The 22,116-nt window shown below is 44.2% G+C and overlaps 1 protein-coding gene across 1 annotated transcript in view; it reads right to left on the bottom strand.

Annotated features, from left to right (window-relative positions):
* Positions 1-20,532, bottom strand: part of FSTL1 (follistatin like 1) — a 54,294-nt gene extending 33,762 nt beyond the window's left edge. The window contains exons 1-2 of the mRNA XM_047791361.1: positions 20,381-20,532; positions 20,163-20,219 (exon numbers count right to left, since the gene is read on the bottom strand). Of these exons, the coding sequence (XP_047647317.1) occupies positions 20,163-20,219; positions 20,381-20,383 (60 nt within the window). The 5' untranslated portion in view covers positions 20,384-20,532. The remainder of the gene's footprint in view (positions 1-20,162; positions 20,220-20,380) is intronic.
* Positions 20,533-22,116: the final 1,584 nt, after the last annotated feature.

Genomic DNA, 22,116 nt, shown 5'->3' with positions numbered 1-22,116 from the left:
GGACCAGGAAACTGAAAGAATACCTAGTCCTTGGAAAAGAGACAGGCATCATGGTCACTTAAGCCTAATTCTGGCTCAGCTTTCAATGTCTGTGGACAAATCACTTCACCTTTATGGTCTCCTCTATAAGGAAGATAAAATGTTTGCCACCTCCTATCTTTAGGACTTCATATGGCTTATCTCATGAAACAATGCTAAGGGGCTAATTAAACTACATAGTTTGAGCCTTCTCTTAACTACTTAAATATAATTTGGGGGGAGGGCAGAAAAGTCCATGGACAACCTTCGCAATGAGGTGGACATTTTTTAAAACCCTTTTTTTCCTTTTTTGGCTCCACTGATACACTTACTCTGTTGCTGCCAGCTTTCAATATTACACACACACACACACACACACACACACACACACACACTTCTAGTGCCTTGAGATTAAAGTCAATGAAAACATGCACATTCTATTCTTCTTGAGACATTCCTGCCTTGCATTCTTTCCTTGGAGCAGTTGGGAAGTCACAGCTGGGGGGAAGGAGCTGTAAAGCCTACTTGTGGGGGCCAATCAGGCCTTAGCGGACAGGAGGCCCACCAGTGAGAATCTGCCAGGTATCCTGCTCCATCGTAGCAAAACTCTCTGTTTATGCAGAGATGAAAATCCTGAGACCCATAAGCTGTACCACCAATGCACAAAGACCTCCTTTTCTGTTCTTTTCATTTTCACCAAGGACTGCATTAGAAACTCTACCCCAAAACCCACTAGCTTAGTTGCTACACACAGATTATCATTTGTGGTAAAAGCATTCCCAAATATTATGTGGCAGTATAGTTCTCAAAGCTCTGTTCCCCTTCATTTTTAACTGACTAAACACTAGAGGAATGTCACACAGTGAACTGACTCCACTGAAATGTGGAGCAATCTGTTCCAGAAGTCAGGAACTTGGTCTGCGGGTCAACTGCAGAAAAGCTTAGAGAGTAAGAATGTAGATAAGTGGGGTAGTCTGTTCCCTGGGACTCCATCCACTACTGATCACTGTGCCTCTAGAGGAACTTTCTCCAGGATAGAGCTTCTCTAAGGGCTAATGTGTAAATCCAGAGACACTGTTTTACCCATATTGGTGATATCACAGGTGCTGTTCAAATGAAACAGGAGAGGAATTCCCTGGTGGCCTAGTGGTGAAGTTTGGCATTGTCATTGCTGTGGTTCCCTGGCATAGGAACTTCCACGTGCTGTAGGCATGGGCAAAAAATGAAAACAGGAGAAAGAACAAAAGCAGAAAGGATCCCCAAAAGTAAAGATCTCAGCACATGGTGAGGTCAGAAGATAAAGTGACCAGAGGCTTTGGGGCAAAGAATCACCAATAACAGGAATTATTGCATTATTTTATATTTCTTGGGACATTTGCTTACTCTGGGAATGATGCCCAGTTAAATCAGAATTGCTGATCATGGAAATATAGAAAAAAAATATTTGCTATTCAGCTAGTGTATGCATAAATTCCAACTTCACCTCGAGCTGAGAGAATCAGAATCCAGACGGCAGACTAAGCAACCCCAGCATTATCATGTCCAAGGTCAAGCAAAGTGTTGGTGGGCTTGTGCTATCGACCACCTTGCCAGGTGTACATTAGAGCTGCAGAATCTCCCACAGAGATGACTGAGGTAGGCAAGATACTATGCATCTTTCTCATATTGCATATGAGATACTTGGGTGCATCGATCGATCCATCTGGCCAGTGGATTAATTAAAAAATTATTTATTGAGCACCTACTATATGCTAAGTTGAGTGCTGGGGAGTCATTGGTGAATAAGAAAGAAAAGGACTCTCATGGAGGAGTACATATTCTAGTGGGAAGACAGTAAACAGACAGAAATAACAAGATAATTTCAGATTGTGATGAATGTTTAGAAAAATATAGACTACGTTTGACAGGAATCTGAAGAGAGGGCACCACTTAGATAGAGTGGTTAGGAAACGCTCTTGAGTTGAGGCCTTAGGAATGAATGGAGCAGTTCAAACAGAGAGAATAAAAGTGTAATGGTTCTGAAGCAGGATGGAATTTGTCCTATTCTTGGAACAGGAAAAAGGCCAGTATGGCTGTGACATAGCACCTATCTGGGAGAGCAGTGAGAGTGAAGCTGGGAAGAGCAGGCAAATGTTGGAGCATGTAGGACCCTGTAGGCACTGGTAAGAAGTTTGTATTTTATTCTTAATAAGATGAGGGCTACTGGAGGGTTTTAGGTAGAAGAGGGGCATGATTATATATGTGTTTTAGCAAGATTACTCAGGCTGCTGTGCAAAGAAGTAAATGGAGAAAGCCCAGGGCAAAGGGGTAGAGGAGCTAGGAGGCTACTGCAGTAGTCCAAGCACAAAATGATGGTGGCTTGGACTAGGATAGTGGTGGTGGAGACAGAACAGTCAATGGAGAGATGATATACTCTGACTGTAGAGCCGACAGAATTTGCTGATGGACTGACTAGGTATGGATAGGAAAAGTGAAGTCAAAAAGAAGATTCCTGCATACTTTAAGCTGATAACAAAAAATCCCAGCCAGTTCTAGGTAGGTACAGATATGGCCATGCAACGGTCAGTCCAGAGTCAAGCTCAAAAGAATATTCTGTCAGACTGGGCCTGGGGTCCAGATGAATCCCATGCACGTTTTTCAAGAAACTGATTTAGTTCAGGAAGTGAGTTCAGCAAGCTCCCTAAGACCTCGCGTCAGATGTAAACAGACTCTGCCTATGGAAATCTGTATAGAATTAACCCATGTTTCCAAACTGTTCCACTAGTCTTTAAATATTTATGGTATTTTTTGAAATGATTTTCTGTGGGGAAGTGTCTGGAAAACATAGCTTCTTACATTTTTCTCTTAGAGAAAAAAAATAATGCACATGTATATTTTAAGGCTCTAAAATCTGACAATAAAAAAAAACCATTTAACCTAACACATATATTAATAATATTCAGTACACAGTTTGAGAAACATGGGTCTAGGCTCTGTATGTCTCTCCCTGTAGTTCTACTCTCCCCTGGAATTCAAGCAAAAATAAGAAAAATAGTAGCTACTACTTACTGAGCACTTACCTTATATAGAATACTTGATATAATTATCTCTCTTGCTATATACACTACATACAAGAGCCTTTTTAATTTATAGCTTGTGCATTATCATTTGCTGTCACTGAGTTTTGCTTATAGACCATACATTCACTAAACTAAAACAATTGCGTATCTTTTCCGATCATATGATTTAACAGTGTTCACTCACAGTATTTCCTCATGAAGCATTTAGGGGTTTTTTTGGCCACACCCAGGGCATGCAGAAGTTCCTGGGCCAGGGACTGAATCTGCTCCACAGCAGTGACAATGCTGGATCCTTAACCCGCTGAGCAACAAGGGAGCTCCCTCCCTATGCATTTAAGATAAAAACGAGACACTCTTTACTTTATCACCCCTTCTTCACTTCCTTACCCCATTACAGCTAACAGTGAGAGTTTCCACCCCCACCACTTCCCTCCTCTTTCTGTAGTTTCCTCCATCACTATCTCCCTTCTTCCTATTACTCTACCTATTTCTAAACTAGAAACTGCTTGAGAACAGTTCCCATGCTTTGAACACCCACCCTTGGGCTTAGAATCCTTTGTCTCCCTCATTCTCAAAGAGAACTTCACAACTTTCTGAATATAGCCTGGGAGATACACACACACACACACACACACACACACACACACACACGCACACTCCACCAATCTGGGCAGAGAAAAGACTTTCCTGGAGTTAAACAACAGGTCACTAGGGAACGAGGAGGTCTTTGCACTCCAGGCCACTGTAGTGTGAGTAATTATGGTCACTAAATGACAATGCCATTTACACTGGGCAAAATAATGACAGCATTACCTAGAAAAATAACCCAATCACGAACTGAAATATAGCCCTGGGGAGGAACCCAGCTTGCTCTGTAAACCAGACAGCAATTCGATGAAGCAACTTAAGCAGGAAATGAAGAGCCTTCTGTTTGATCAAATGTGTAAAGGGAATTTAGAGGGTAAATGCAATTACCTAAGCTGTCAAATGACCAACACAGCAGGGTTAGGAATCCTTAAGCGTTGGTTGTTCCTATGGGATTTTATATCACCTTCATGGTTTCTTTATTTTTATGTAAAAAGAAAAAGAGAGTGCCTAGATAGGGCATTAACAAACACACACACAAAAACCCAATTTTTAATATAACTTCTTATCATCCAGGTTATATTATACACGTTCTTTCATGTAAAATAAAGAAAAACACAAAGACCCTTTTCAGTTGTAGTTCTCAGAGACAATGCTGTTAACTTTGTCCTTTAAACAATATGGCCCACAAGCAGTTTAGGAAATTTTATTAAAAAATAAGTCTGCAGTGAGTACTGAATTTATTATACCCAACATTTAGCAAAGACTTGAATGTCTGGCCTCTGCTCAAAACACTTCCCAACCCCAGTCCCTCTTCTAGTCCCATCCCCCAGGAAAGGAAATTGAGAAACCCCAACTGAACTCACACCTGAAGTGGATATCCTTGTGTGGGGGTTTTCTTTGATCATTAGCCAGCCCTTGGTGCCATGCAGAAAATTACTCTTTTGTTGAACATGATACAGACACCAATTAATGCATAAAGTGAAAGGCTTTACCCTTAAAATAAATAGCTAAACCAGGAAATCTGCTTCTCTGCATGTGGCTGTTGGCAAGGCCAAGGCCACACAGGCTAAGAAAGGAAAGAAAATAGAAAATGCCACGGTCAGAAGACTAGAGGCAGGATGGGAAGAATAAAACACAAATGAACAGATTTCTGAAAGATCCTTAGGACTCAGGAGAAGTCAGGCGAAGTTCCTGCTTCTGATGCAGACCTCAGCCTGCTGGAATTAATTGTAGCATTGTAATTACAGCATATGGTGAAGACCCAAGGATGGGAATGCCCTTGGAAAAGGGAAGCTGAGCGTTCTGTGCATTTGTGAATTCTGCCTCCATTCCAAAGCAGATTCTGTGAGCTGGGCTGGGCCACCCAGAAGCCGCACCTGGGTCTTCCTGATAGGGACCCTGACAATGAAGGGAACTCAGGGATGTCTGAGTCCCAGCTCAGTGTGGGTATCTGGCTCTCCTTCAAACACTTTTACCTGCTCTAATAGAAATTCCACGCCTGTCAGTTTCACACGAAGGGCTAGATGAGCCAGGTAAACTGGTGAGTCACCAGGAATTTCTCTGAACCGTCTTTAAGTTCTCCATCCATTTTATTTTTCACCGTTGCAAACGTTATGCCATAAATTTGGGTCCTTCTCCATAACTGCAACTATGCCTAATTAGCCCAACGCTGACAGAAACTAGTAGGACATGCTAGTTATGGGATTTGAGAGGAAAAACATACTTCCTATTCATGGAGTGAGGTAGAAAATGAACAAATGAGTGAGTGAAATACGTCAACTAAGTTAATGTTCATTAACAAGCAAACTTCACAACCACAAAAATAGGCACTGATCTATATCCCTAGGCATAGAAATAAATCGGGACAGTATAACAGAAGTTAAATACCAAACTAGATTAAATTCAACTTTCCAATTAAGGGAAATTTCATAACATATATGCTTCTCTTCATTAGTTTCCACAGGAATTTGTTTTTGTGAGGGGATATCTTTGAGCTAAAGGTGGATGGTCATATTCTCCAAGTAGGGAAACCTAAGTCAATTAAGTAGTAAAATTTATGTGCGTGTCTGTGTATAGTCTATCCTGGAACACAGCCAGTTTGACTTCAATTCTGACACTATACAAGTGGCCTTATTAGGAAGGTGGCAGACAGCATTGGGCTGGCCTCCCATTCAGAACCTGGAGTCACCACAATCTGGCACACTGTTATTGTCTAGAGGGATTCTAGAACCAGAGTGCAGCTAAGGTACTGAGCATTTTTTCCCCCTCTGGCCGCACCTGTAGCATATGGAAGTTCCTAGACCAGGGATGGAATCTAAGCTGCAGGTCCAACCAAAACCATAGCTGCAGCAACACCGGCTCCTTAATCCACTGAACTGGGCTGGAGCTCAAACCCGCACCTCAGCAGTGACCCAAGCCGCTTCAGAGACAATGCTGGGTCCTTAACCCACTGTGACACAGCAGGAACTCCAAGGTACTGAGCATTTTTAAGCAGGACTAAAACGTGTCCATTGGCCTCTGCTTCCTTCCTGCGCTCACCATTTCAAGTCACTTGATTTCACCACTGAGTTTGTAAAGGCCAAAGAGCAGTGCCCTCAGCTGTAACAAGAGCCCTGCACTGATTTAGAGAGAGGGCTTAGGGACCAGGGCAGGAACTTCATCAGTTCCTGTTGAGGAAACCCAGGATCCTGGTCATGGGCCAGGCAACATGTTGAGAAGGCAAGAAAGGTTCCGGAAAACAAAATTAGGGTCCAGGCAACATTTTCAGACAACTATTTTTGAAAGCCACTTGAATACTGAATCATTATTTTGAAAAGAAAATGTGAACATTTACAAAAGTCAGAGGAAAGTTTTGTGTTTGGGTGTTTTTAGAAGGTTGATAAAAGCTCAAGTTGCATACTTGGGAATTTTTGGGATGCTTTCTTTCTTTTTTCTTTTTTAAAAAGATTCTTTGCTCAACCCCAAGAGGACCCAGCATCCTTCCTTCCTTGCCCAGTGTTGTGCAGGAGCTGCTTTCTAAAGTGGAAAATCAAGTGATTCCTTTATGCAGAATAAACATCTGTTGGAATTCCTGGGAATGAAGGCTGTTCAGGTGCCACTTACATTTTACTCAATCTATGTAGGAGGAAGTAAGGGACAAGGAATGTCCCTTGCTTTTACTCATTCTCTTTTCCCATTCCTGGGTCAGCTTCTCTTTCAAACTGTTCCTCCTTGGGCCATCAGTTAAGATAAGAGCCAACCAAATATTCTAACTCCATTAAATACACTACTTTGACAATCCAACCCCAAATAAATGCCTGTTTCCTTTCCTATGGATAGGACCTCAGAGCTGAGTTTGAGAGCTCACCTACTCTAGCCCCCATGTTTTTCAGATGAGGGGTCCAGTGACTTGTCCAAGCTCACTCCACCATGAATGGCATGAAGCTTGCTACCTGGGTGCTACCGTCTGTCCTTGGTTCACTGCAGCCCATCTCTGGCAACAAGAGGAGGCTAGCCCATCTCTGGCAACAAGAGGAGGCTTGCTGGAAGCCGGCTCACCTCAGGGAGCTCTATAAACTCAGCCACAGCTTCAGCCACCACTGCAGGTATAGTCTCAACTCTGAACCTCTCAAGACAGCTGGACCTGACAGCCTCATAAATTAATTCACCTGCTTCTTATATGTGCGCCTCAGGCCAGTCCCCAGAGACAGTGGAAGGCTAGCTAAGAAAAAGAGGGCAGGGGGCAGGGATGAGTGAAGAGAGGCAACCCAAGTCAGAGCTGCAGAACTGTGCAGATTGTGCTGAAAAGGCTCACTGCCAAGCAGACACTGTCTAGACTTTAACTGGCCTCTCCAGAGGGGGGTGTGGGGAGGAGGGGGAACAAGGCCGGAAAGCCTGCCTGCTTTTTGTTCAGCTAATGCAAACACATGACACAATCTCTGACAGGCTCCAGGCTGGGAGTTCACTCCAAGATAGTTCTTCCTCGGGGCTGGAATTCAGCTGTGGGCTGAGGGAAGCTGTGCTAATCCAGCAATCAGGGGGAAGCTAGGAATGTTTTTCTCAATCCCTGGGGAATCATAGTTCCCAAACTAGATCGAGTTGGGCCAAGAGCCAAAAGTAGCACATTTGTGGGTGCACAAGAACAGATTTTAAAAATTTCCATTTGTATCATTTTAGGTAATCCAGGAGGAAAATCCACAAAAATACAGAACTGGCTTTGGATGGAGGCCTGCTATGAAAACTTTCTAAGACTCTGAATGATATCAATTTACAAAATGTACAGAGGAGAAATGGCAACCATAGTCCAATAAGCACCATGTATCTGCAAGAAAATGGGTTTGGGGAGCTCTGCACATCAGTTAGGAAAAAGGCGGTCCTCCTTATGGGTGGGCAGACAAGCCCCAGAGCAGAGCACAGAGACTGGCAAGCAGAGTACAGGATGGAGGGAGCCCAATTTGCCCCCTTGGCCAGCCACGCTTGTGCAGTAGACAGTCTGAGCAACCAAACCCAGACACTTAGCTGGAGTCTTAGAGCTGTCCTGCAATGCGGTCTTATTCAATATGGAACAGTTGTAAATACATCTGAAGGATAAAGAAACTGCTTAAAGCATCTCCTGAGTCACTGACCATGACGCATCAAGTGCTCTGATGGAACAACTATACTTCAATGTGGGTCAAAGAAGCACCTGGACATGAGCCAAGCTGAGGCCATGCCCATGTCTACATGGCCAGAATCACCATGACCAGGCCTGGAGTACTGATCCAGGCACTTACAGCTGTTAGAGCACGAAGTTAAAGGGCAGCTGTTTTTGAGACCATGTTAACTTGAGAAAAGCTCCTTGCTTTGTTTTCGAAGTCACTTTCAGAAATAAGACTCGGTAAACTGGCACAACATGAGAAATCAGCTATCTTTAATAGAACATTTAAAAAATTTAAAAAAGGAAATAAGATTTAGTGAACCTTTGAAGTCCTGGGTTTGTATCCTGGCTTTACTCTTTACTCGGTGGCTGATTTGGAGTAACTAACTGAATCCTCTAAGCCATGGCTTCTCTGCCGATAAATGAAGATTATAGTAATTGCATCAGTGGGTTGTGATAATTAGATAAGATAAGGCTCTTTCCCTCTCCTCCCCACTGTTGTCTGGCTAACACCACTCATGGTTGGGGCTCAGCTTGGGGACACTCCCTCTTGGAGGCCTTCCTGAAACCCCAAGTGCCAGGTTAGGCTGTCAGCCCTGTCCTAGCCCTTACTGTGCTGGATAATTCTGAGCCCCTCCGTGTCCAGTCTGCCTCCCCACCCCACCCCCAAACTGCAGGCTCCTTGGGGACAGGGTCTGTGTCTGAGTCACTAGCACTAACCTGACAGAGAACAGGTTTGTGATACATTTTTACTTTCCGTCCTTGAGTAGGAGGAAATGTTACTTAGTCCCAGAGGGGTGAAGCAAAATAATGCATCAAGACTTTGTGCAGCTTTCTCTCTGCATGAAATGTGAACCTGGTGCTCTGTGCATGTTTTGGCAGTTCCTAAAGACAGCCCAAACACTCCAGATGACCTCTGTGTAATGGTGGAGGACAGAGATGAGAAGGAAGAGGCAAGACAAGAAAGTAGAGGGGGAAAGATGAAGACAGCAACACGGGGAGCAATAAAGAGATCAGGCTCTGGGCCTGGGAATCTGCGGCCACGTGAGACTGCAGTGAGGGCTGGCTGCCAGACGCAGCAGTGCCCAGCAGAGGACTCAAGTTTGTGTGCAAAACACCCGAAGCGTTGCCTTGGTTCCCAAACGGACAAATCAGCCTGCTCCAGGAGTACTTCTCACTCTGTCTTAGAGAGAGGGTATTTAATTTTCAAACAGTGAAAGCAAAGGGTTCTTTTCCTTTGCCTGACCATATTTTCTAAACCCCAAATTTAGAATTCATGGCCCAGGAACAGGCTATGCTACAGGGACTACAGCACGAATATATGAAAATGACTATCCCACAAAAAATCTAAGGTATCTGTAAGAAGGGAGGACACAGGAGAAACACTGTCTGGGAAAATTCCAGAAGAGTTTCACTACCTCCCTTTTTTTGCCGTTTCTTATTCTTCTTCCCTTTCTAGTACTCTGCCCTGTTTATTCAGTCTTCAGGGAGAATCTATGCTGGTTGACACAGCCCATTGCCTGCCCACAGGAGGCGCTTAAGGAGTCCTTAGCTTTTTCCCTGAGGAATGACAGAGCTGTGGCTTCACAGAAGAAATGCTGGAAGTTTGAAGGCAAGATTGGCTCAGTAGGGCAAGGGTTCCGATATGAATTTTGGGTGTCAAAGCAGTCACTGAAGTAAATAATTCAGCTGTCTTTTAAAAGATGATCCTTAACTTCTGGAAAGAGTACAAGAGGCAAGAGGAGTCCTGCCAGCCATAAGCACGTGAGTGTGAGTGTGTGTGCACACATGCACGCACACACACACACCATGACTTTTGGAGCTTTTCCAATAAACAGGGACACCACAAAAGTGATAATAATAGCTCACATTTACTGCAATCTGTGTGCCAAACTCTTCTAATTGCTTTACATGGAATAGCTCATCTGCTTCTCACAGCCAACCTATGGGGTACATATTCCATATTAAGCCCATTTTACAGAAGAGGAAACAGACCCAGAGATGTTAAGTAACTTCTCTAAGACCATAGGGCTAATAAGGGCTACATTAGGATTTAAACTCAGGTAATGTAGCTTCAAGGCTTGGGCATTGCACCATTAAACTCTACTTCCTCCCAAGGATAAATCAGTAAACAGAATAACAACCTGAGTCAGTGCACAAGTTGTACAAATACAGACAACGTCCAGTGCGTGTTAATGTGTAAATTGAGAACTCCCTTGTTGACATCATTAAAGGGTCAAAAACATTGTTTGTCAGTGTCCAGTGGGGACTGGTAAGAGACACTTCATTTTCTAAGGTGTTTGGTGTTGACTGCAGAGTATGAGTAGAAGAAACCTTTTTCATTATCTAAACTTGGACATCCCTTACTTGGATTGACAAGTAAGAGAGAGAGTCATTACTCCCATTTTACAAATGAGGAAAGTGAGCTCAGGGAGGTTAAGGAACTTGCTCATCGTTTCACAACTTGACAAAGCCAGAATCCAAACCTGGTCCACTACCCTAAAGCCCTTGCTCTCAACTGAAGCTGCAAGTCAGAGACAGTAAGTGGCCACACCTGTGCGGCATATGAAGTTTCTGGGCCAGGGACTGAATCCAAGCAGCAGCTGTGACCAATGCCACAGCTTTAGCAGCACCATATCCTTAATCCACTGCACGAGCTGGGGATGGAACCCATGCCTCAGCAGCAACCTGAGCCACTGCACAGACAACGCAGTATCCTTAACCCACTGCACCACAGTGGAAACTCCTAGCTAAGTGGTTTTAAAAAGATAATCTCGGCAAGAAAAGGGAAAAGCAGGACTTCTAAGTCAAGGACTCTGATTATTTTATAAAGTTCTTATTAATATGGAGGTTCTATAACAGGGTCTATGAAGAAGATAAGACACGCAGATATAGCAAGGGAAGAGAAGGAAGAAAGGAACTCTTTCTGGAGTGGAAGGTTGAGTGACATAAACATGGAAAATGGAAGAAAAGCTCCAGCACTCCAGGAATAGACACAATTTCAGATGGAGTTCCACACAGAAAGCTGCCACCTATTGGACAGACTGGTCAAAGTGGCCAAGGTAAACAAGCTTGAAAATGGCCCTAGCAGCTCAATTAGAGCCTGTCAAATTCTGAAAGGGCATGCATCCCACAGCTGCATGTTAGGATTTCTGCACCAGCTGAGGAAAGGGATGGTGATTTCTGTGAATGCTATGGATTTGGCCCCCTAATGGCCAGGTCCATTGGTGCTGCACAGTAGCTATGATAGTAGCTGCTCATCCAGAATAAGGACCATTACGGTACTTCTTTTATTTATTTTATTATTATTATTTGTCTTTTTGCCTTTTCTAGGGCTGTTCCCGCGGCATATGGAGGTTTCCAGCCTAGGGGTCTAATCAGAGCTGTAGCCACCGGCCTACGCCAGAGCCACAGCAACTTGGGATCCAAGCCATGTCTTCAACCTACACCACAGCTCACGGCAATGCCGGATCATCAGCCCACTGAGCAAGGCCAGGGGTCGAACCCACAACCTCATTGTTCCTAGTCGGATTCGTTACCCACTGAGCCATGATGGGAACTCCACGGTACTTTTAGTTTCACACTATTCTTTTTTGGGGGGTCTTTTTGTCTTTTCTAAGGCCACACCCACGGCATATGGAGGTTCTCAGGCTAGGGGTCCAATCAGAGCTGTAACCGCCAGCCTATGGCACAGGCATAGCAACGCAGGATCCAAGCCGTGTCTGCGACCTACACCACAGCTCACGGTCATGCCGAGATCCTTAACCCACTGAGTGAGTTCAGGGATCGAACCTGCAACCTCATGGTTCCTAGTCGGATTCATTAACCACTCGTTTCACACTATTCTTAATAGCAGCATATGTGCAGAGTGACTGGCATAAAACGCCTGGCACTGTTGTAGATCAATACATTACATTCATTTACTATCACTGAAGGACAGAATTATAGATTGTGGGGGAAAAGACAAATTTCTTTTTTCTTTTTCTTTGGCCACCGAGCATCATATGGAGTTCCAGGGCCAGGGATCAGATCCAAGCTGCAGTTGAGACCTACACTGCAGCTGTGTCAACGCTGGATCCTTTAACCCACTGTGCTAGGCTAGGGACTGAACCTGTGTCCTGGCAGTGCAGAGAAGCCGTGATCCTGTTTCATCACACTGGGAACTCTAGAAAAGATAAATTTCGCCTCAGATGCAGGATTACAGGATTTTAAATCTTAAACATAATAAAAAGTAATAAAAAGAGAAAGAGAGACATTTTCCTCACCTCAAGCCAATTCAAGCCAATATCCCATGTCATGCATATGTATAAACTGGGCCTGTGACATGTCATCCTTTTGCCATGTGTCACAAGACTAGTTTTGGCAACAGCTTAGTTGGTCACAGTGTCTGAGATTACACAGGAAACATTTTAAAGGTCATAAATTTAGACAACCCTGGGAATAGTTTGTTGGTAATGGCTTCCAAATGAGCATATAAAAAGTCTGTGAAGAGATTACATGGAAACCTCCAACCACAGCAGAAAATGCAGATTTATAGAATATATTTTATACTCCAACTACCCAAGAGCTTTCTATTAGTAGGTTATTGCTAGAGCGCTGCTAATGCAGAAGCTGCTATGACAGCAGCAGCTCTTAGTTCCAAGAGCAACTATTTACTCCACCAGAAGAGCCAAGAAAATTCTCGTATTTTTGTTGATGGTCAACATTAGTGAGTTTGGCTTATGTTTTAAAATGTTCAGATTCAGCTGAAGAACTTAGAAGCTTGGGAGTTCCTATGGTGGCTCAGAGGAAACAGATCTGACTAGTATCCGTGAGGATGCAGGTTCAATCCCTGGTTCTGCTCAGTGGGTTAAGGATCTGATGTTGCTCTGAGCTGTGGTATAGGTCGAAGATGTGGCTCGGATCCCGTGTTGCTGTGGCTGTGGTGTAGACCGGCAGCTGCAGCTCCGATTCAACCCCTCGCCTAGGAACCTCCATATGCCACCAGAGCAACCCTAAAAAGAAAAAAGAACTTAGAAGTTTGAGCCAGGAACAAAGTGCTGTTTTCTTGACATTTTCATCCAGTTGCTACCCCCATTCTGTCACCTATTACCCCATGCTATCTTTGTTTTATATAGTCCCAAACTCTGCCTCTAATAATCTTAATTTTGGCTAAGGATATACCAATGTTTATCAAATTGAATTGACTTTTCCAGAAAAATGGCAAATGTCTTTTTTTCTGACACAGATTGCTAGTGGTTACCATTGCTGAGAAGGATTTTCTAACCTCTCCAGGTCAGAATTCTAGAACTGATCAGCCATGTCTGTCATGGGTAAGAGAGAGGGTAGTGGTGACATGCATGACATATTTGTTCCATTTCTGCAGGTGATTTATCATAGTGTTTGGAGGTATTCATTTTCATTGGCTATAGTGTCTAATAACACATCTGAAAATGATTTTGATAACTTTTCTGAAAGGAGGGATGAAGGGCTAGTTTATCATTAGGTGGTGGAATTATGGTCATTATTCTTTATTCTAGTTTGTCTGTATTTTCTAGGCTTTTTATGAACATGTTTTTTTCCATATTTTATCAGAAAATAACACTAACTTTTTAATTTAAATAAAACAGCAAGAGTTCCTGCTGTGGCACAGTGGGTTAAAAATCTGACTGCAGCAGCTCAGGTTGCTGTGGAGATGCAGGTCCAGTCCCTAGCCCAGTGCACTGGGTTTAAGGATCTGGCATTGCCACAGCTGCGTGGGGTTCGGATTCAATCCCTAGCCTGGGAACTTGCATATGGTGTGGGTGCAGCCATAAATTTTTTAAAAAAATAGCATATATTAGGAGGATAATTTCCTTGAAAAAGGTGAAATGTCACAGAATCCTCGTGATGGCTTTTAAGACATCTTGTCATGCTTCTCTATAAATTTTTACACAGTTGTAGGATAGGGTTTTGTAATGGGGGATTTCTACTTTTAAATTAAATCATAATCATTTGCCAGAGCTTTAAATTTCTTATAAAATTAACTTTTAGTGTCATATATTGCTGTTAACTTTGAACTCTTCTCCTATTGTTAGAAATGGAGTAGGTTTTAAGTTTTTAGCGTTCATAAATAACGTGATAGGCATTTTATGTAGTCTCTTTAAAAGTAATAATGACAAGGGAAAAGTGGTCAAATAGAATTATTTGAGTTTCTTTCCTTGATTTAATTTCTCAATGTAGATTATCTTGAGCCCTAGAATATTCATTTGTAAGAGTCAAGTCAGCTCTCCCAAAGCTGATCCAAACTTTGCTAAAATAAATTCATGTCAACAAAGACTGTATTTAACTGTGTTTACTACATTTTTGTATCCAGCAAGGAAAATAATTTTCTACTGCAAGCACAATTAGCTACAAGTTAAAATGCTTAAAAGAATATCCGAATTGCAAGTCTCATATGGAGAGGGTTCATTTACTTTTTCATTAATTATTAAAGGTTCATTATTGTTAAAACATAAATTAATAGTCTGCCAAATGTTAGTGGGGCCAGACATCAAGAGCTTGGACTAATTAAATGATAACGATCTTCAAGTGATCAAACATAACCTTGATCATATCTGTTCCTCACTTTTTCCATTGTAACTGCACACCCTGAATTCATAGCCTCCCTACTATGAATTCATAGCACCAGCCCTCTCAGGCTTGATTGCCTGGTGGCTGCATGGGTATATCCATATGTAAAAGCTCATCAAGCTATACATTAAAGATTTGTGCACTGTACTTTAAAAATGACGGGAAGTCCTATGTTGATGTAAAAAAAGCAATAATGATAATTGTGAAGATATTTGTTCATCATGTAGTTATAATATTATATATTATAGCTGCCACATTTTATTTTATTTTATTTTTATTATTTTTTGTCTTTTCTAGGACAGCCCCCGCGGCACATGGGGGCTCCCAGTCTAGGGGTCCAATCAGAGCTGCAGCCGCCGGCCTATGCCACAGCCACAGCAATGTGGGATCCGAATCGAGTCTGCAACCTACACCACAGCTCACTGCAACGCTGGATCCCTAATCCACTGAGCGAGGCCAGGGATCAAACCTGCAACCTCAGGGTTCCTAGTCGGACTCGCTAACTGCTGAGCCACGAAAGGAACTCCAACTGCCACATTTTAAATCTAATGGCCCACTGTTAGATTATAAGCAAGCCAAGGTTACAGACAATGTCGTGCACTTCATCCATGACTGCCCTCTGTGTAGGGCATGCTCAACCTGCAGCAGGGAATAGTGCCTGATGGGTACCATGAGGGAAAGGCCTGAGGAACACAGCCCATGCCAATGTCACAGGGGACAGATGACGCCCCCTTAGAAAAAAGTATGCATTTGACCTGTAGGACATCAGTCACCTAGCTTACCAAATGAACCCATCTAAGTCTAAGCTGTTTTTCTATCCTATAATATCTGGCATCCTTAAGCTAATAGTATGTGTAGCTACTAGGGGGAATTTCTGTTTGAATGTCTGTCCACTTATTAGGAGTAGGAAAAAGACACCATATTTTCAATTCTCCATGTGCGACCACTGGCATTTACAGCTCATCCTTTATTTTCTCTGTTCTCCTGAAAACATGTCCCTTCCTGCCTCACTGACTTTGAAGACTTTATTTTCTTCTTTGGGACATAGCATCCCATGCCCCCACCTCATAGCTCCTCTCAAATGCATTCTCCTCTCAAATGCATTCCTCTGAGCCTGAGAATGGACTCTTGTTTTCCCTTACCCAATCCAGAGACTTCTATGGGAATTGTGACATGTCCTTTCCAAAGACATTTTGAATATCCAGGACCTCAATTTGCAGGGTGCTTATCTATCTGTTTTGGCTCTTCAGCAGAGTTTCTGATATAACATCCCAACATCTAACAATGGTCTCCAGAATCACAGCAAGGAGTTTATTTGCCAAAGGATAAAGAAACAAGAGACTATTTTAGTGGTTAATGTACAAGATGGATATTAAAATCCTAGTTTTGCCATAATTTCAAGAAGCAGAGGATGTGGGGAAAATCAAGGAAAAATGTGGCAAAAATCACAGTCTAGGCCTGCCTGGATCCACTGTTGGAATGATTTTAAAGAATACAGAGGAGATCCCACATCAGCTAATAATACCCCTTATGGTTGATTAACTGTATGTTGATAACAGGGTATAAATTAGGTTAAGAAATCTGGCTTCAGAGGGACAATGCTCTAATAATCTTCTTGCATATCTGCATGATGTTATTATTCTTGCTACTACTATTTTAAGTGATGCACTCACAGTTTGTGGGTTAAGTATTCCCCTACTGGAATGAGCGTTCTGATTTGTGAATTAAGTCCCCTGCACTTGTGACTTATCATGATGAATTTATATACCTGGGATGTTGGAAATCAGAGGGCCAGCAGAGACAACCACCAAGGGAAAGTGGAGTATGCTTGGGAACTTGCCAAGACTGTCTTTCGGAAGCAGGCAGTTGGACCATGGAGTGTCCTCCAGCCTGTGTGTTAAGAGCAGACTCAGACCCACCTACTGAAACACAAGAGCACATGCCTTGAGAACACCTGGGTTCTCAACTTCCAGTCTCCACTACCCACACCTCTCAGGAAACTGTAGAAATTCTCAATGGGAGGCAGATGGGTGGCAGATGGGTGAGGGAGAATGAGCAGGCCCACATAGCCCCCTCCCAACAGAATCTGAAAAGAGGTAGCTTGCTCTGTTGTGGCCACCCCCATTCCTCATCCATACTAGATGGTAATATATGATTATTAAGAGATATGAGCCAACACCCCCTCTTAGGGGGTGAGACTCTAAAGAGCATATGGGTGTGAGCTATGGTAGATGGGACAGAATTTTGATGGAGGCTGTTTGGAATATTAAAACAAAAATAAAGAGATGAAGCAATCAAAAAAGCACCCCCGAGGGGCCAAGTAAGTAAAAGACCACGGAAAACATTCAAAATATAATACTTTCCCTAATGAGATTTACTAATATTTTCTTAAATCTAACCAAACAAGATTTACAGACTGGCATTAATAATAATGACAACAACCTTTTCTCAAGTTTGGGACACCTCTGATTCTAGAGGTCTACTACTATTCCAAAGGCTTGGCTTCCTCAAGTATCAACATCATTTGTTGTGCTATGATATTCTTTTAAAACATGCTGAACTAAATCCTTGGAGTTCCCGTTGAATCCAACCAGGAACCAAGAAGTTGCGGGTTCGATCCCTGGCCTCTCTCAGTGGGTTGAGGATCCTGCTTTGCCATGAGCTGTGGTGTAGGTAGCAGATGCAGCTCGGATCTGGTGTTGCTGTGGCTGTGGTGTAGGCCGGCGGCTACAGCTCCAATTAGACCCCTGGCCTGGGAACCTCCACATGCTGCGGGTACAGCCCTAGAAAAGACAAAAAAACAAAAAACAAAAAACAAAAAAACAAACATGCTGAACTAAATCCTTGTGCTTGTGTTATATTAAAGCAAAAAGCACCAAAATAAACTTTGTCTTTTAAATTTCATCTTAAAAGTTCAATAGTATTTGTAAATTTTAGCCCTAAAGTCTACTAAAGCGGATTCATGTCAATAAAGAGTAAATACCATTATTTGGTTTTATTTGCTATATGTTGTGCTAGCTAATACGGGGGGAAAAAAAATTCTCCTGCAAGCACTATCACCCACATGATAAAATACTTAGAGTAATATCCAAATTGCTAGGGCTAATTTACCTTTTCATGAATAATTAAAGGCATATTATTATTAAAACATGGATTAAAACTTGCCAAATGTTACCAGTGTCAGACACCAAGAGATTGAATTAAAAAAATAATCCTTAATAATCTGGAATCAAGAAATGAAACCTACATTGTTCCTACTCTGCACATATCCTGAGTTCACAGCCTTCTTTCTGCACCACTCCCTCAGTTTTCATGCCTCAGCACTTCTTGATTTCCCCTCTTTCGCCACGGATTTTGCCTGGGAATTCTGGGAGAGTACTCTGCTCTACCTCAAGCAGGAAATTGCTGTTGGGAGAACTTCCTATGAGGGTTAAGCTTTTCCCTGCAATGCACTGGGGGGGAGGGGGTGTAGTGCAAAGGGCTTCAGAGAATAGATCCAGACCCTGGGCCACACCACCTTGTGGTGAGTGAACCAACAGCCTCCTCATTCCTCACATTTGCCTTCCAGTTCACAGAGCGATTTCACACACTAGCTGGCAATTCCTAAATCTCAGTAAAACAAACCAGGGATTCACCTCATCCATCAATGGACTGCATCTGCCTTTTGAGGGCAATAGGGGGGATGGAAGGGTGTTTCCTAAGCCGGGATAAATCAGCCAGTGAAGAAGGCTCTGCCCTCAAACTCAAACCCTGGAAAACAAAATGCATTAGAAGCAGATCTGGAGTTCAAGATGAGCTCCACCAGGATTCAGATCCTTCTCCAGAACTAACCAGGTGTGTGATCTTAGGCAGGTTACCTAATCTCCCTAAACCTGTTTCTTCCTCTGTAAAATGTGGATAATAAAATTGACCCTACGAGTTTCTGGGAAGCTTTAAAAGAAATGATGCATGCAACCCAGCCGATGTCTGCTATGTAAGAAGTACAGAGTAGATATGAAGCCTTTGTGCGAGGTAGTGTTTAAGAGCCTGGGGTTTGATGCCAGACTGTGTTCAAATCTCACTCCTACCATTTAACAACTTAGGACACTAGAGAAATTATGTGACCTTTCTGATTCAGTTTCCTCATCATTCAAATGGAGTTTTATTACAACACAAAGTAGATATCAAAAAAATAGCTCTTTTTAATTTCATTGTGAGTAAAAACAGCTAGTGTTTCCAGCTCAACCAACAATGTAGCAGTGAATTTAATGAGAGTTCAGTATAGTGTGCATTTTTTAACATTGTGAAAACCTAGCAGGCTTTTATGACTTTTCTGGGCAGTCAAGCTGTGATACTAAGGGTGGGGCTAAACTGTAATATAAAGAAAAAAATTCAAAGAGGGAGAATAACCACCCACCAGGGAGCTATTTCTTTTGTAATGTACATTCCATTTCTTCTCCCTCATGCTTTTTAATTCCTTCCACATTTCCTGCCATAATTATCAAATGTTTGGTTTCTGACCTCACTTTTCTGGAGACTAGAGCCCAGGGAATTTAGAATTGTTTATTTTCTGTCCATAAACCTTTGAGTTAATGGAGGGGCTTGTGAGTGAAGGGTTTGTTGGTTTGTTTGTAGTGTCTCAGGAAGGTCACTTGAGTCGAAAAGAAAACATTACCAAAAAAGCGCTGAAATACTTTGACTGGAAAAGCAGAGCCCTCAAAAAGCAGAGTAATGGATCGCTCATACTCGCACAACATTAATTTTAGAAAAAATTGAGATTTTAAAAGGCCATTATTTGGCTCTGACAAAATCCGAGCGCACTTTACAAAGAAAAAAATCTTACTTCATATAAGGGAAAAAAAAAAAAACATGCCCTCTAAAAGATGAATCTCTAGAGAGCCCACCCCCGGCCCCCCCACTCCAGGAGACAGACTCTAAAGGGAAAAGTCTTCGACTCGTCTCAATTTCCTCTTAAGTGAAGGAAAGAACTCAGGCGCCTTTTTGAACTCCGCTCTCACTCTTGTCGCCGCCTCCGTCCCAATCCGCCCAGCTCGTCCTCTCTCCCTCTCCCCACTCTCCCTCCATATTAGCCGCCGTGGGGCTCCCGCTTACGGCCCAAACTACTTTGCCTGATTTTAAGGTTTAAGTTTCCTAAGTAGCGTTTATGCTCTGAGCGCCCCCCTCACCCGGCGGATGGAAACTCCCAGTCCCACCCGGGGAGAGCATCCCGAGAACGCAAGCACAGCCCGCGCAACCCGCAGACCCCAGTGGCCCCTGAGCCTGAGTTCGGACCTCTTCCGAGGCTCACCTACCTCGGCGTGGACCCAGGCGACCGCCACCAGCGCGAGCGCGAGCCAGCGTGTCCACATCTGCGGAAGAGAAAAGAGCGAGACTGAAGGCACCGGGCCCCATGCCGACCCCGGAAACTTCCTCGGGTCCCAAAGGCTCGCCCCCTCCGCCCGGCAGCCCTCGGCCACCCAGAGGGGTCGGGCCAGTGAGCTCGGCTCCGCGCCGCACACCCTCCTCTCACCATGGTCCCGTCGCGGTCTCTGGAGGGCGCGGGGCAGGGAGGCTGCAACGAGCTCTAAGGGAAGGTGGGAGCTTCGCGGATCGTCAGCCTCAGAGGAAATCCGACCTGAGCTCGCCGCCCCTTAAGACCCCTCCTTCCCGGACTGCCTGCCCCCCAGCTCCTCCCCATTCTCCTCCCCCTTCTGCTGCAGCGGCCCCCGCGGCTCCCGGCTCCGCTCCCTCTTCCCAACCCCTTGCTACCGGGAGCTCGTGAGCGCCTTGGCGCCACCGAACCCTTCTTCCCGCCAGGCCCCTAGCTTAGCACCTCTTCGGCCCCCAGGAGTTAGAGGCAGAGGCAGAGGGAGGTGTCCCGGGAGACGCTGCAACAAAGGCGGAGGAGGTGTGTTGTGTGGGGGGGGGGGAGCCAAAACCTCACTCCCGGGAGAGGCCGCTGGCTTGCGGCATCTCGGGAGGGCTGCGGGCGCGGGCTGCGGCGGTGACCAGGTGGGGCGGTGCCTCTGGGGGTCCGGCATCGACTGGGGCGGTAACCTGGGGGAAAAGGCCCTGCAGCCTGGGGAACCGGAGTCGCCCCCTAGGCTGATAGAGTGCCAGAGGTGCAGAGGGACCCGCACAGCTCAGGGTACAGGGAGTCACTGTCGCAAGAGCGCGAGGAAGCGGGTACAGGGCCCAGAAGACCTGCCTGCCTGAGGAAAGCTACTTTGGGTTCAACTGGATTTCCTGAGGGGTAAGGTGCAAGCCGGTGTTCCTCTGCTGAGAAGATCCTGATTCCAGCGTTTGCCAGCAGCATCATCCCATCATTCCCTCCAGTCCAGGAGTGACCACTGTCTCTTTGCTCTCCTCTGTCCATCTTTCACCAGTGTTCCCACTCCCACCTTGTCATCCCAAGTACCCTCCATGTTCATGCTTTACATCTCCATCAACTCTTCCCAGAGGCCCTTAAATGTGTGCTGCCTCTTTGATGATGTTGATTCCCCAAACTGCTCCCAACTGTGGCTTCTTTCCTATCCTGTGTAAAGTGTCTGAGGTGCCAGAGCAAATCCACTTGACATCTCAGATTTAATATGCCCAAGGCTGAACCCCACTTCCCACCAGCCTCCAGGCTTGCTCATCTACATCTTTTAAAGTGGTGCCTCCAAAAATTATCTTCACTTCTCAGATTGCAGTCGTCACCTTATTCCGGCAGTTTTCCCTTTGATATCTCACATTCATCCTTTCACCTCCATTCACATTTCCACTTCCCTAGGCTGGACCTTCATCCTCCCTCACTCAGGAATTCTAGAAACCACCTCTGGTTGCCCTTCAGCTCCTCCAGTCTCCACTGCAGCCCACTGCTGTATTCTCACTACATAAAGTCTTCCTTATGCTCTTCCCCTGCTCAGAAACTTTCAGCACTCTTTTCCCACATCAAATCCAAAAGCCTTTCTTGTAAGTTATCCATCTAACCTTACTTAAGCTACTTATATGTCCTCTGCTCAAACTGGACCACCTTCTCATTGTCCTCTGAACTTGTCATATTCACTCTTTTACCATGATTTGTTGAGGGCCTGCTGTTGTGGTCTTAGGGGGTTCAAATAACACACATATTGCCCACTCAAGTTCAGAATCCATTGAGATAGCTGCAGGAGTCAGACTGGCAGTGAGCAAAATGTCAGCTTTGTCCCTGGTTTAAACCAGAATGGTGGTTATGGCTTTAGATCTGCAGGGACAAGGATCTGCTGCTTGTCCTTCACCCCAGAA

This window comes from Phacochoerus africanus, chromosome 1, assembly GCF_016906955.1.
Source record: "Phacochoerus africanus isolate WHEZ1 chromosome 1, ROS_Pafr_v1, whole genome shotgun sequence".
NCBI lineage: Eukaryota > Metazoa > Chordata > Mammalia > Artiodactyla > Suidae > Phacochoerus > Phacochoerus africanus.
The sequence above is the reverse complement of the archived record's forward strand: the minus strand, read 5'-3'. Positions and strand labels throughout refer to the sequence as shown.